Source organism: Dermacentor andersoni, chromosome 8 (genome assembly GCF_023375885.2).
Source record: "Dermacentor andersoni chromosome 8, qqDerAnde1_hic_scaffold, whole genome shotgun sequence".
NCBI lineage: Eukaryota > Metazoa > Arthropoda > Arachnida > Ixodida > Ixodidae > Dermacentor > Dermacentor andersoni.
The window spans coordinates 3,561,464-3,574,953 of record NC_092821.1 but is presented as its reverse complement, the minus strand read 5'-3'; the positions used below and the strand labels follow the sequence as shown (position 1 = coordinate 3,574,953).

At 43.0% G+C, this 13,490-nt stretch overlaps 1 protein-coding gene across 3 annotated transcripts in view; it reads left to right on the top strand.

Moving 5' to 3' along the window:
* The window catches only part of LOC126526682 (DNA excision repair protein ERCC-6-like), a 332,661-nt gene that overhangs the window by 136,152 nt on the left and 183,019 nt on the right, over positions 1-13,490 (top strand). For all 3 annotated transcript variants that reach the window (XM_055068344.2, XM_055068345.2, XM_050174540.3), the window contains one exon: positions 11,564-11,734. In XM_055068344.2, the coding sequence (XP_054924319.2) occupies positions 11,564-11,734 (171 nt within the window). The remainder of the gene's footprint in view (positions 1-11,563; positions 11,735-13,490) is intronic.

The window sequence follows — 13,490 nt, the reverse complement described above, 5'->3', positions numbered from 1 at the left end:
AATCATCAGCCTGGTTACGCCCACTGCAGGGCAAAGGCCTCTCCCATACTTCTCCAACAACCCCGGTCATGGACTAATTGTGGCCATGTCATCCCTGCAAACTTCTTAATCTCTGTAGTTTAGAAGAACTTGTTGTTGGGCGAGTTGGTAGATATTAGCGAACATTGTTTAACTGCGCGAACAAACGAACCACAAAGACAGCAAGGGACAAGGACGGGCGCAGACTTGCAACTAAAGTTTATTCCACAACGTCCACATATAAGTACACCCCTGACATACACCACTGCGCGTGCGCGAAAAAAGGTAAGATAAAAGAAAAGTAAAACCTTGTATAAGCAAAACGCGATCTACCTGCGCTCGTCAATAAACCTCATCTCACTGTTATGTAAATAAACTGAGGTGTCACTGACACATTCTTGTCCCTTCTTTCTAATATGGTACGCCTCGAGTAGCTCTCTGGCTCGGCTATCTCGACAGCGGCACAAAATCTTTACCTCCTTCATGATCGGCCTGCATGTGCACGCCAGGCAGTGGACAGGCATTCATGCTCACGCATGCGCACATTCACACACCTTCCTGTTTGGCCTATGTAAACTTTGCCGCATGATAGAGGTATCTGATATACTACTCCAACACTGCAATCTACGTGGGAAATGGAGTGCTTTGTTCCGCACCCTTGGAAGTTATTTTTACTTCTTCCTATGCGCGAGCATAGCCCAGCGAGCTTGCCGGGAGCCGAGAACGCTGTCTCAACACCATACCGTTTCACAACCTTCTTTAAGTTGTGGGAAGTCTTGTGAACATAAGGCACAACTGTACGTTTATTCTTGCGCTCCCTTGCGTCTTCAGCAACATTGCTTTCCGTCTTTATCTTCTTAAGCACTGCCTACACTACTGCTGAAACGACTGATTGCGGGAAACCTGTTTCTTCCAGCCTTACAATCTGCCTGTCAAAGCTTTCCTGTATTTTGTGTGTGCAGGACTTTCTTAAGGCTGATATGATACACTGGGTGGCTATTGCCCGCTTTACCGCTTTCGAATGAGCCGAATCGTAGGGCAACAATTTCTTTTGGGATCTTGGGTTATATTTCCAGCATACATGGTCGTCACAGAAGCTTATAGCACTGTCTAAAAACTGAATATTATTATCCTTTGTTAGTTCATGGGTGAAGGTGAAACCTTTGCCAAGGCGCTAAAAAATGTGTAGTACACTTGCGATGGCATCATCATACGTGGAACCAGCTTGCTTTTTTAAAAGTACAAGAAAATCGTCAACATAACGAAACACGGTAACAACCTGGTCACGATCGATCCCTTTGTTTACTGCTCTGTCAAATTCCGATAAGTAAACATTGCACAAGATGGGAGCAACGCAAGATCCTATACATATACCTTGTTTCTGCACGTAAAAGTCTTCTTTAAACTGGATGAAGGTAGAGTTGAGGTAAAACTCAAGCAACACTAAAAACCTATCAACAGTCAACCCGGCAGAATTCTGAGAAGATGCTTCGCCATTAACTTGAATACATTTCTGAACAGCCTGAAACAATGCAGCGTGAGGGATAGAATAAAACAAATCTTCTATGTCAATGGAAAAAGCATGGCCAATATCGTCATTCGACTCTATAAACCTAGTAACAGCTTCCGAGTTCTTTGTTTCAAACAGGTCGTCCACTTTCAGGTGCGATAAACATTTCTGCAAAAACTTGCTTACTTCGTTCTGCGAAGTTCCTCTTTCACTCACAATAGACCGGAAAGGGATATCCTCTTTGTGCATCTTGGCCGTAAAAAACACGGATCAAGCCATCACCTTTGCTTTTGTTGACTGAGGCAGCCAGTTTGTGCAGTTCCATCTCCTTGCACATAGAAACGGCCTTTGCCTTTGTCCTTGCAGCTTTCACTGGCACAGGCTTGAAGTTCTTTTTCACAGCAGCTGTCGCCTTCTCGTAGAAAAGCCCCAACGGCATTACCACAAACCCTCCTTCTTTATCCTGTTGTAGCAGTCTGAGGTCGTTCTGTCTAAAAAACCTGGCGATTTCTGATGCTGGGTCCTTCTGCATTGGCCTTTCTTCATTCTTCTTGACTGTGTTGATTAGGCTGTCCACGCCATCCAATAAACACCTTTCTTGATCCTCTGCCTCCGCTTGCTTGGCCAGGCTCCGGTTTAGGGTCAACAATTCATGCGCTTCCAGTGATGTTTCCATGCTGTATTTGGGCCCTTTCTTGAGGGTGGACAGTATTCTCTTGGGCACCGCAGCATCTCCGAGCGGCATAACGTTACCCAAAGCTTGTGGTTTGGTGTTCTTCATCTTTGCTAAGGCATCTTGGAGGTAACAGCGCCACCAACATTCCTTCGTCTGAGCTTCTAGCCGTTTGGCGTCACGCATTTTGATGGCAGCCAGCCATGCAGGATAATTCACAAAGAGGAGGAGCCGTAGCAAGTCTACAAACCTCTGCGTCTGCTCCTTCAGCTCGTCGCGTATATTTCGACATACTTGTTTTCCATGTTTCAAGGAAGGTTTAACATGCCCATACAATCGGAGTACATCTTCAGGAACCACATTCTTCCTTATGTAGAAGGCATACAGTCGGGGGTGTACTTATATGTGGACGTTGTGGAATAAACTTTAGTTGCAAGTCTGCGCCCGTCCTTGTCCCTTGCTGTCTTTGTGGTTCGTTTGTTCGCGCAGTTAAACAATGTTCGCTTCTTAATCTCATCCGCCCACCTAACTTTCTGCCGCCCCCTGCTACGCTTCCCTTCTCTCGGAATCCAGTCCATAACCCTTAATGACCATCGGTTATCTTCCCTCCTCATTGCATGTCCTGCCCATGCCCATTTCTTTTTCTTGATTTCAACTAAGATGTCATTAACTCGCATTTGTTCCCTCACCCAATCTGCTCTTTTCTTATCCCTTAACACTGACCGCGGAATTACATTTACTAAATCATTTATATATATTAAAAACAGCAAAGGTCCTAACACACTACCTTGCGGAACACCGAAAGTAACAGCAAGCGATTCAGAAAGGGTGCCATTCACATCAACAGACCGTTCTACCACTTAAGTATGCTCTGACCCATTCTACAAGATACAGAAGAAGACCAATCAACTGCAATTTATAAAGAAGCTTTGAATTCGGTACCTTGTCAAAAGCTTTCGCCATATCCAGAAAAAGAACATCGATCTGTCCCGAGTTATCCAGTACGCTGAGAAAGTCATGAACCGTCGTAATTAGTTGAGTAGTGGTTGACATGCCCTTCCTGAAGCCATGCTGAAAAGGTTATAGGATGTCCTTTTCCTTTAAAAAGTCATTTATAAAGCGGGCCACGACGTGCTTTAAGAGTTTGCAGGATGTAGAAATAATTGATACCAGTCGGTAATTAGACACGAGTAACTTATCCCCTTTTTTATAGATTGGTACAACACGAGCCTTCCTCCAATCTTTAGGCAACTCACTGGTTTGCAGAGATAAAGTACAAATTTTAGCAAGATGCTCCGAGATCTAGTCGGCATAACACTTTAAAAAAGCATTTGGAATGCCGTCAAAACCCTGACCTTTCCGAATATTTATTTTACGAAGCGTCGACAAAACCCCTTCTGTGTTCTGTGGTAATGACAGGAACCTCGCTAGGATTGATGGATCGTTTCGGTGCATCAAAAACCATATCTGAAAGGCCCCCAAAAACAGTTTGAAAGTATCCATTGAAGAGCTGAGCTATTTCCTTCCCCTTGGTAATGAGGCTCCCATCATCACTTTTAATTTCTTTTATGACCTCTTTTTGATGGCCAAGGTAATTCCAAAACTTGCAGGGATCTGTTTTTATGAATGAAGGAAGAGTAACCTTAAAATAATGGGATTTCGAAGTGGACAGTTTCTGTGCTAATTCATGTTTTAAACTCTGCAAATACTGAGGAGATGTAGAATGATGTCGCCTAAGACGTGGAAGTCTCCACTTCAAATGAATAATATCACGGCTCACCCAAGGGTTTCGACGCTTATTTCTCACCCTCCGTTGAGGTACAAAATTTGTGATAGAAAATAATATGCCTTCCTTGAGGCATTCCCATAAGCTGTGTACATCACCCTCATTAGTACGCAGCAGTACATCATCCAAATAATTAATAATAGAAGCGTCGTCAGCACTGTCAAAATCATGGACGTAGGCAACAGACAAGTTTCGAGTAATATCAACGCAATTAGTATGACAAGAAAAAAAAAGAAAGCAAATGGTGATCAGAAATACCAGGCTCAACTCTGTGTTCACCATTAGAGAACAATTCACTGACGAAGAACAAGTCTAACACAGCATTTTTACGGGTACAGTCACGCACAATTTAGTTAAGGTTTAAAGCTAACGTGGTGTCCATAATTACATCACCAGAGGCACAGCTCCCTTAAGCTAAACTCCTCCAGTCGAAGCTTGGTAGGTTGAAATTTCCCGTCATAATCACATTGCTTTCACGCTTGGTTAACAAGTGGTCATATAAGCTTTCAAGGAATGTTAATGGAGAATCAGGAGCACGATATACCGCGCATAATAAGAAGATCAAGCCCCAACATGACACATTTAAGAACAGGCTTTCGTGCTCTGGAATTTGGTCAAGAACAGTGACCTGAACAAACGACTTCACAATAACTGCGACACCCCCACCCCTTGAACCACGATCCCTTCTAAAAACATGATAGCCAGGGGGACTAATTTCATCATTACTTATTTGGTCATGTAGCCATGTTTCTGAAAGAACAAGAATGTGCGGGTCATAGGAAAGGAGTAATAGTTCAAGAGCGTTAGTTTTATTCTTAATACTTCTGCCATTTAGAGACAGTATCCATAGTTCTTGTAGCTATCTTTCAGAACTATCACCTCTGCTGATAGGTGCTGGCGCCCATGTACTCGATACATTATCCCACACGTAGTAGGTGTTATCGATTCACAGTTTGTCATGAATAAGGCAAACCTTCTTGCCACTATTGCTTTCATTTTTTGCACTATGCCAAAGTAATTTACGCTTTTTTACTGTTTCCGCAGAATAGTCGTTTTGGATGGACACTCCGGTTCCCTTCCGCCGGTTAAGTTATGTTCAGAAACATACCGTGTGAGGACTTTGGCTCCTTCATGTTACTTTCAGTGGTGACACATGCACTGCTGTCTAGTATGTCCAGAGACAATTGAGTCCGAAGGGATCATCAAATATCAGCGGCGTCTTGGAGGCTGGAGTCGAAAGAAAAAAAGAGCCTCAATTACTATGGTGTGAGCGAATTTGTGATCCATGTATGAATACGAAAAGTGCACAAAACACTCCATGACAGAAAAACACACACTCACGCAACACTGTTTTGCGTGTGTATTTCTTTCAATAGTATCTTTGTGTGAGCTGTGCGTAGTGAAGCCTCAATTAGATGACAATTTTTTCTACCCAATACTAGGTAATAAACATAGTCATTTTCAGGGTATCTACCAACCGGGAAAACCGGGAATTCTCAGGGATTTTGAGTAGTCTGGAAAAAGTAAGGGAAAACTCAGGGAATTTTGGCCTCTATCAGGGAAAATTAGCGGCAATTTTATTGAAAGGGTCGAAAGTCGCGGTAATGCTGGCTCGAGTAGCAGACAGGAATCGTAATGAATCGTTTTTGACGCTCTGTCGTCGGCTGGAGGAGTTGCCAGTGTACAGTCAACGACTGATTTTCCGGATTCCCGATAATTTGGACGGCTTCGCGGCACCACCACGTACCCCTTAGAGTCAACGTATCAGAACATGTGACATTTCCGACGCAAGAACTCTTCGCCGTCCGATTTTCCGGTCATTTTGCCGTGACCGCAGGTCCGAAACGACAATAATCGAAGGCACCACCGCTGCCATTTTGATTACTTCGTCACTTCGAACCGGCACTCTCGCACGCAGATCCGCTGGCAGCCGTTGCCGCCACTGCGGCAACGCTAGGCCTAGCTACTTCTATATTCGATATGAAGCTTCTTGCCGTTGGGTGCCGAGTTTTTTATTGAAAGAATTAGCTGCTGTCAGCAATGGCACGGACTCCGCCTTTGTGGTCCTCGCGATTGGCTTAGAAACTTGGAAAACATGGTGCGTTGCATAATGCCGGTTCCCGAAAGTCGGCTTCGCCTCTGTACAGAAATGTTACTTAGTGAAGCATACCCAAAAGTATTGCAGTGAAGCATAACAAGCGTGGGAAGGGGCTATTGCCACGGAACACAGTATGTATTCCTTAATTATACACGCGTGCACCCGGTATTTCCTGTCACAGTACGAGCACCGATATGCCTAATATGTGTACCGACAGGCCTTCAGAGCGTTTTCGAACGTGCCTGTGGCGGTTTGAGCCCCTAAAGGCACTAAATGACACGCATTTTTTTTTTTTCCAACTGGCCGATTTTTCGGACGTTTTCGCGGCCCCTGGGAGTTCGAAAAATCGGCCGTAGACTGTGCAACTGACCAACATACTTCAAATGGTCTTTGGGGCGAACGAGTGGCGGAAGGAAAACAAGAACAGAAATGACCTACGCATTGAGGATTAAACAGGAAAGGAAGCTTGCTGCCGCCGTTTTGAAGGAGCCAGCGCTCAAAAAATTAAGTTTTGGCTAATGCCGAGCTGCTAGTGTCTCTCATCCAAACCAAAATAAACTCGTTAAAGCAGTAAAACACAACACTAAAGAGTCGTGCGCGGGCTGAGAGTATGTCAGGACAGCTGAGGTTGACTTACGAGCTGTTGAGAGAGAATCTCAATTGTGACAGAGTTCGGGCCTAATACCACTGAACTTGCTATCAATTGATAGAAATAGCTCATATTCGAGAATACTTGCTTCTATATCCATCTACTTTTTATTCGTATTTGAGAATGTCCGACTCCATTTGCATTTTTTTTTAAGACATTTTATTTGCTGTGCATTTTACTAACCCCCCCCCCTTCTATTCTCTTTTTGAATAACATGAACACTACTCCTTAGTATTCAAATGAGATTAAGTCGTATATTTTTAAAATTTTTTTCTGTAGCTTACTAGAGAGTGACAGCATCGGGCGATATGGTTTCAGCCCGTCTTGACATAAAACATAGTTCTGCATCACTCAAAGAAATTTGCAATGGCACTCAGGGAAAACCTGGAAAACTCAGGGAATTTGGAAATGTCAACTTGGTAGACACACTGATTTTATTATGTCTTAAGTGCAATTAATCTAACTATCACTGGAAGTACACTTGCCACTAATGTGAAGGGAATTTATTGCAGTGTATTCACCCCAGCCCATTCTTATTCTTCTGATTATTTCAGTCTCATGATCCGGATCGGCGGTCATTACCTGCCCTAAGTAGATGTATTCCCTTACCACTTCCAGTGCCTCGCTACCTATCGTAAACTGCTGTTCTCTTTCGAGACTGTTAAACATTACTTCAGTTTTCTGCCATTCATTTTGAAACCCACCCTTCTGCTTTGCCTCTCCAGGTCAGTGAGCATGCATTGCAATTGGTCCTCTGAGTTACTAAGCAGGGCAATATCATCAGCGAATCGCAAGTTACTAAGGTATTCTCCAATAACTTTCATCCCCAATTCTTCCCAATCCAGGTCTCTGAATATCTCCTGTAAACACGCTGTGAATAGCATTGGAGAGATCGTATCTCCCTGCCTAACGCCTTTCTTTATTGGGATTTTGTTGCTTTCTTTATGGATGGCTACGGTGGCTGCGGAGCCGCTATAGATATCTTTCAGTATTTTTACTTAAGGCTCGTCTACACTCTGGTTCCGTAACGCCTTCATGACTGCTGAGGTTTCGACAGAATCAAACGGTTTCTTGTAATCAATGAAAGCTATATATAAGGGTTGGTTATATTCCGCACATTTCTCTATCACCTGATTGATAGTGTGAATATGGTCTATTGTTGAGTAGCCTTTACGGAATCCAGCCTGGTCCTTTGCTTGACAGAAGTCTGAGGTGTTCCTGATTCTATTTGTGATTACCTTAGTAAATAGTTTGTAGGCAACTGACAGTAAGCTGATCGGTCTATAATTTTGAAGTCTTTGGTGTCTCCTTTCTTATGGATTAGGATTATGTTAGCGTTCTTCCAAGATTCCGGTACGGTTGAGGTCATGAGGCATTGCGTATACAGGGTGACCAGTTTCTCTAGAACAATCTGTCCACCATCCTTCAACAAATCTGCTGTTACCTGATCCTCCCCCGCTGCCTTCCCCCTTTGCATATCTCCCAAGGCTTTCTTTACTTCCGGCATTACCTGTGGAATTTCGAATTCCTCTGGACTGGTTGCTCTTCCATTATCGTCGAGGGTGCCACTGGTACTGTATAAATCTCTATAGAACTCCTCAGCCACTTGAACTATCTCATCCATATTAGTAATGCTATTGCCGGCTTTGTCTCTTAACGCATACATCTGATTCTTGCCAATTCCTAGTTTCTTCTTCACTGCTTTTAGGCTTCCTCCGTTCCTGAGAGCATGTTCAATTCTATCCATATTATACTTCCTTATGTTAGCTGTCTTATGCTTATTGGTTAACTTCGAAAGTTCTGCCAGTTCTATTCTAGCTCTAGGGTTAGAGGCTTTCATACATTGGCATTTCTTGATCAGATCTTTTGTCTCCTGCGATAGTTTACTGGTATCCTGCCTAACGGAGTTGCCACCTACTTCCATTGCACACTCCTTAATGATGCCCACAAGATTGTCGTTCATTGCTTCAACACTAAGGTCCTCTTCCTGAGTTAAAGCCAAATACCTGTTCTGTAGCTTGATCTGGAATTCCTCTATTTTCCCTCTTACCGCTAACTCATTGATCGACTTCTTATGTACCAGTTTCTTCCGTTCCCTCCTCAAGTCTAGGCTAATTCGAGTTCTTACCATCCTATGGTCACTGCAGTGCACCTTGCCGAGTTTGTCCACATCTTGTATGATGCCAGGGTTAGCGCAGAGTACGAAGTCTATTTCATTTGTAGTCTCGCCGTTTGGGCTCCTCCATGTCCCCTTTCGACTATCCTGCTTGCGGAAGAAGGTATTCATTATCCGCATATTATTCTGTTCCGCAAACTGTACTAATGACTCTCCCCTGCTATTCCTAGTGCCTATGCCATATTCCCCCACTGCCTTGTCTCCAGCCTGCTTCTTGCCTACCTTGGCATTAAAGTCGCCCATTAGTATAGTGTATTTTGTTTTCACTCTAACCATCGCCGATTCCACGTCTTCATAGAAGCTTTCGACTTCCTGGCCATCATGACGGGACGTAGGAGCGTACACCTGTACAACCTTCATTTTGTACCTCTTATTAAGTTTCACAACAAGACCTGCCACCCTCTCGTTAATGCTATAGAATTCCTGTATGTTACCAGCTATATTCTTATTAATCAGGAATCCGACTCCTAGTTCTCGTCTCTCCACTAAGCCCCGGTAGCACAGGATGTGCCCGCTTTTTAGCACTGTATATGCTTCTTTTGGCCCCCTAACTTCACTGAGCCCTATTATATCCCATTTACTGCCCTCTAATTCCTCCAATAGCACTGCTAGACTCGCCTCACTAGATAACGTTCTAGAGTTAAATGTTGCCAGGGTCATATTCCAATGAACCATTGGAATATTCCAATGAACCATATTCCATTGGAATATGAACCATTGGAATGGGTAGTAGATTTGGCGTAAATGTCATCTTGGCAAAAAACAAATTGGGCTGCATCTGTGCAGTGGTAGGAAGAAAGGTTGAAGCTAATACACATAAGTTGAGTGATTTTGATGTCAAACACCTTGATGGGTTGATTGACTGTGTAAAGGGGGTAGTCTATCAAATTCCCCTGCCCTGCAGGAAATTGTCTGGACATTGTGAGAAAATTCTTATTGATTGACATGTTGCTGCCTTTTGATGGTATCTTTTTTCAGTCATTGAACTTTCACTATGAAAGTTCAATGACTGAAACATTGACAAATGACAAACCAATGACAAAGCAGGAGGCATCATAAAAATTTAATAAAGGAATTTGCATGAGACCCTGTGCTTGTAAGCTTATAATAATTATCGGTTATTGAAGCTTTTTTCATGTTCAATGCACCTTTTCATTGTGGTATCATGAACAATATTCTTAACATTGTATTCCGGTTGTTATAATGACAGTTTACACCTGTTGTGCCCATTTGTAGCCAGGGCTGAAAGGGAAGATGCCACATATTCTCAGGTAAGAACAGACAGCTCTTTGTTCACCATCTCATTTTTGCACTATTTGCAGTGATGAATGGGCATATTTATGCACATTCATCATCTCATCTCATCTCATCATTCAGTATCTTACAAAATGACCTTCTAACAGTGTCCACGTGGTGCGACAGCTGGAGCATGAAACTAAACTCTGCCAAGTGCAATGTCATTCGCTTCACTAACAAGAGGGTACCACTTGTTAAAAATTACTTTTTAAACAGTGAACCATTGATCGAGGTAACTAGTTACAAGTACTTAGGCGTTGTCTTTACAAATAATCTTTCTTGGAATGACCATATAGAGAGCGTGGCGTTAAAGGCTAGTCGTATGTTACATTTTCTAAAACGTAATTTCTGGAGAGCCCCCCATAAGGTAAAGGAAACGCTTTATTTAACAAACGTTCGTCCGATGTTAGAGTACGGCAGCTCTGCCTGGGACCCAGAGACAAACACAGCCATTAACCAACTGGAACGAATACAAAAACGCGCCGCCCGGTTCGTTACTGCCAACTATGATTTCACTCAGAGCTCATCACAAATACGTGTTAACTTGGGATGGCCACTTCTCGAGAACCGACGGAAATATTTGCGGCTTAAACTTTTCTTCAATATTTACACAGGCAAGACTGGTTTGTGCAGTGACACATACATAAAGAACCCAAGCTACATATCGCCTAGAACAGATCATCCGCTAAAGGTGCAAGAATACAAATGCCGTATCAACCTATATAAGCATTCCTTCTTTCCAAAAACTGTACATGATTGGAACAAACTGCCGCTCGAAATTGTTACAGCAACGCCATCTGTGTTCGAAACTTTGTTGTCGAAACATTTATATCTTTAGTTCTAAAATGTGTTTCGCTTCGGACAGAATAGGAGATTAACCTTTCCTGTCCGCGGCTTTCTTTTTTTTTTTTTTTTACTCGCTGTTTTTTTTTTCATTACTTTATTATAATTATTAATAATATCTTGCGTCGTATTATGTACTAAAGTGTATTTATATTGTATTTCATAATAACCTCTAGTGTAATGTTGTGTTAAGTACTGTGTTTTCAATATCAATTTTTTGTTGTATTGTGTAAGAGATCTATCCTTTTGTAACATCAATCATCTGTATTTCCATAGTTTGTATACTCCTTCCCCCTACTCTAATGCCCAACATTGGGCGCTGTAGGTATGTAAGTAAATAAAAGTAAATAAATTAGGGCCAGGCATTCCTGACATTGGCACATCACAATATTGCAACATGGATCATAATCTGAAGCCCAAGACTATAAAAAAAGTTGATTTGAAGTTTTCTGTCTGTTGGCGGCAACATGTCCTCTCTCAGACTAGTGGGTTTTGTTCTCTTGTCTTTCACCAGGAGTCCCTGGTTAAGCAGATCACCAAGGAGAATGGGGTGCTGGTCACCTCGTATGCTGGTGTCTCCAAGCTGTCCAGGTTACTGCTCAAGCATGACTGGCACTATGTGGTGCTCGATGAGGGCCACAAAATCCGCAACCCAGATGCCCAGACCACACTGGCCTGCAAGCAGGTGTGTGCACAACATGTCTCCATTACATGGCAAGGGTTTTTTGTCCAGATGGTGTGCCATAAATACTTTCCAGTACAAACCTCAGTTTTTGCATGGCCTTCTTACTTGCTACAGCAGGCCTGCCATGACATGAGACCATATTGTGAGTTCGTTAACATAGTGCAATATGGTCTTGTGAGAGCCTGTAAGCCATGACTGTCATGTGTTACCTTACTGCTGCATTTACTCTCAGCCTTAAGCTTTAGCTCTGGGCCTCCTATCTGAAAACACTGAAATCTTGTTGATATGGTCTCGTTTCGTCCGTTTACTCAGCATCTACGTTCACGACCAAGAACACAAGCAATAACCCAATATACTAATGTTTATTCTTTACCGGTTAATACATTCCTGAAAAACACAATCTTTCAGTAGCAACATTCAGTACATTGCCAAACTTCAATCACACGATACGTCTTATGGGTGCTAAATCCCACATGAACAAAAAAAGCATGAAGCATACACGATCGAGAGCAGTAGGCAACCTCCAAGGCAGCTTCCTCGCAATACTTGCCCGGTTGTGTGACGTGAAAATGATGGCATGCACTCTGTTTTCTCTTTAGGTACTGCGAGCCCATGTGGGTCATGGTACATCACACTTAAAGCTATCGCTGCCAATCCTATTGCGGTTAGCATTTTCACCAGTCTGTTTCACAACATATGGCATAGTGCCGTCAGAAGCGTACTGCATGCATCTAATAGGCGATAACCCAAATGCCCTGCCATTCCCTGCTGCAAATGACTCTTTGGGTTCTCACCTAATAAAAGCGTGCAATACTCTTTAGCGGGACGATGCCACATGTGCATTCCATGAAACAGACACGGGGAGATACTTACCACAATAGGGTCGGCTACAATAACTGTGAAGTTGTGTAGCATAGCATTTCTCACTGCTCAAGTCATGCAGCATCAAGCTGCAGCTACAGACGGCAGCAATATGTGTCTGTTCGCTTAAGCACTTAGCATATTTATTTGAATCTAGGCCACTAGATTCTTTTTTCAAATAATCGTATACCAAACTCTAGGGTTGCTTTAGGTTTGAGGATATTAAAAAATGTGCCAGTTTTTAATTGAAATTGATAAATATGGTGCATAGCTAGCGCCCCATCTAGAGAAGTCAGTATCGCAACCGCTACTAACCGTGCTACTAGCCAACTGAAGTACACGAGCAATGTCACCATTTCAACCTGTGTCGTATCAGTGTCTGGCATGGCGTATGCTGCCACTTTCAAATGAAAAATTGTGCTAGCCGCATAGGCATTGTCAAACGTTCAAGGCAGACGAAACTTCAGTATCAATGAGAAAAATGTCCACTGTTGGAGGGGACAACAGAAGACGCTTTTTTGCATGTGCCGGCCGCAATGACGAGATGACAGCGATAAGGAAGATAGAGAGGTAGCAGAGTGTCTACCAACCGGGAAAACCGGGAATTCTCAGGGAATTAGAATAGTCTGGACATACTCAGGGAAAACTTGGGGAATTTGTGCTTCTATCAGGAAAAATTAGCTCTAATTTTATTGAAAGAGAACGAAAGTTATGGTAATGCTGGCTCCAGTAACAGACGAATCGCAAGGAATCGTCGTTGATGGCGTGTCATTGGCACTAGGTATTGCCAGACTAGTTAACGACCGACTTTCCAGAAGCCCGATTTTTTGGACATGCCCGATAATTTGGGCGGCTTTCCGGCACCACCACGTACTCCATAGAATCAATGTATATT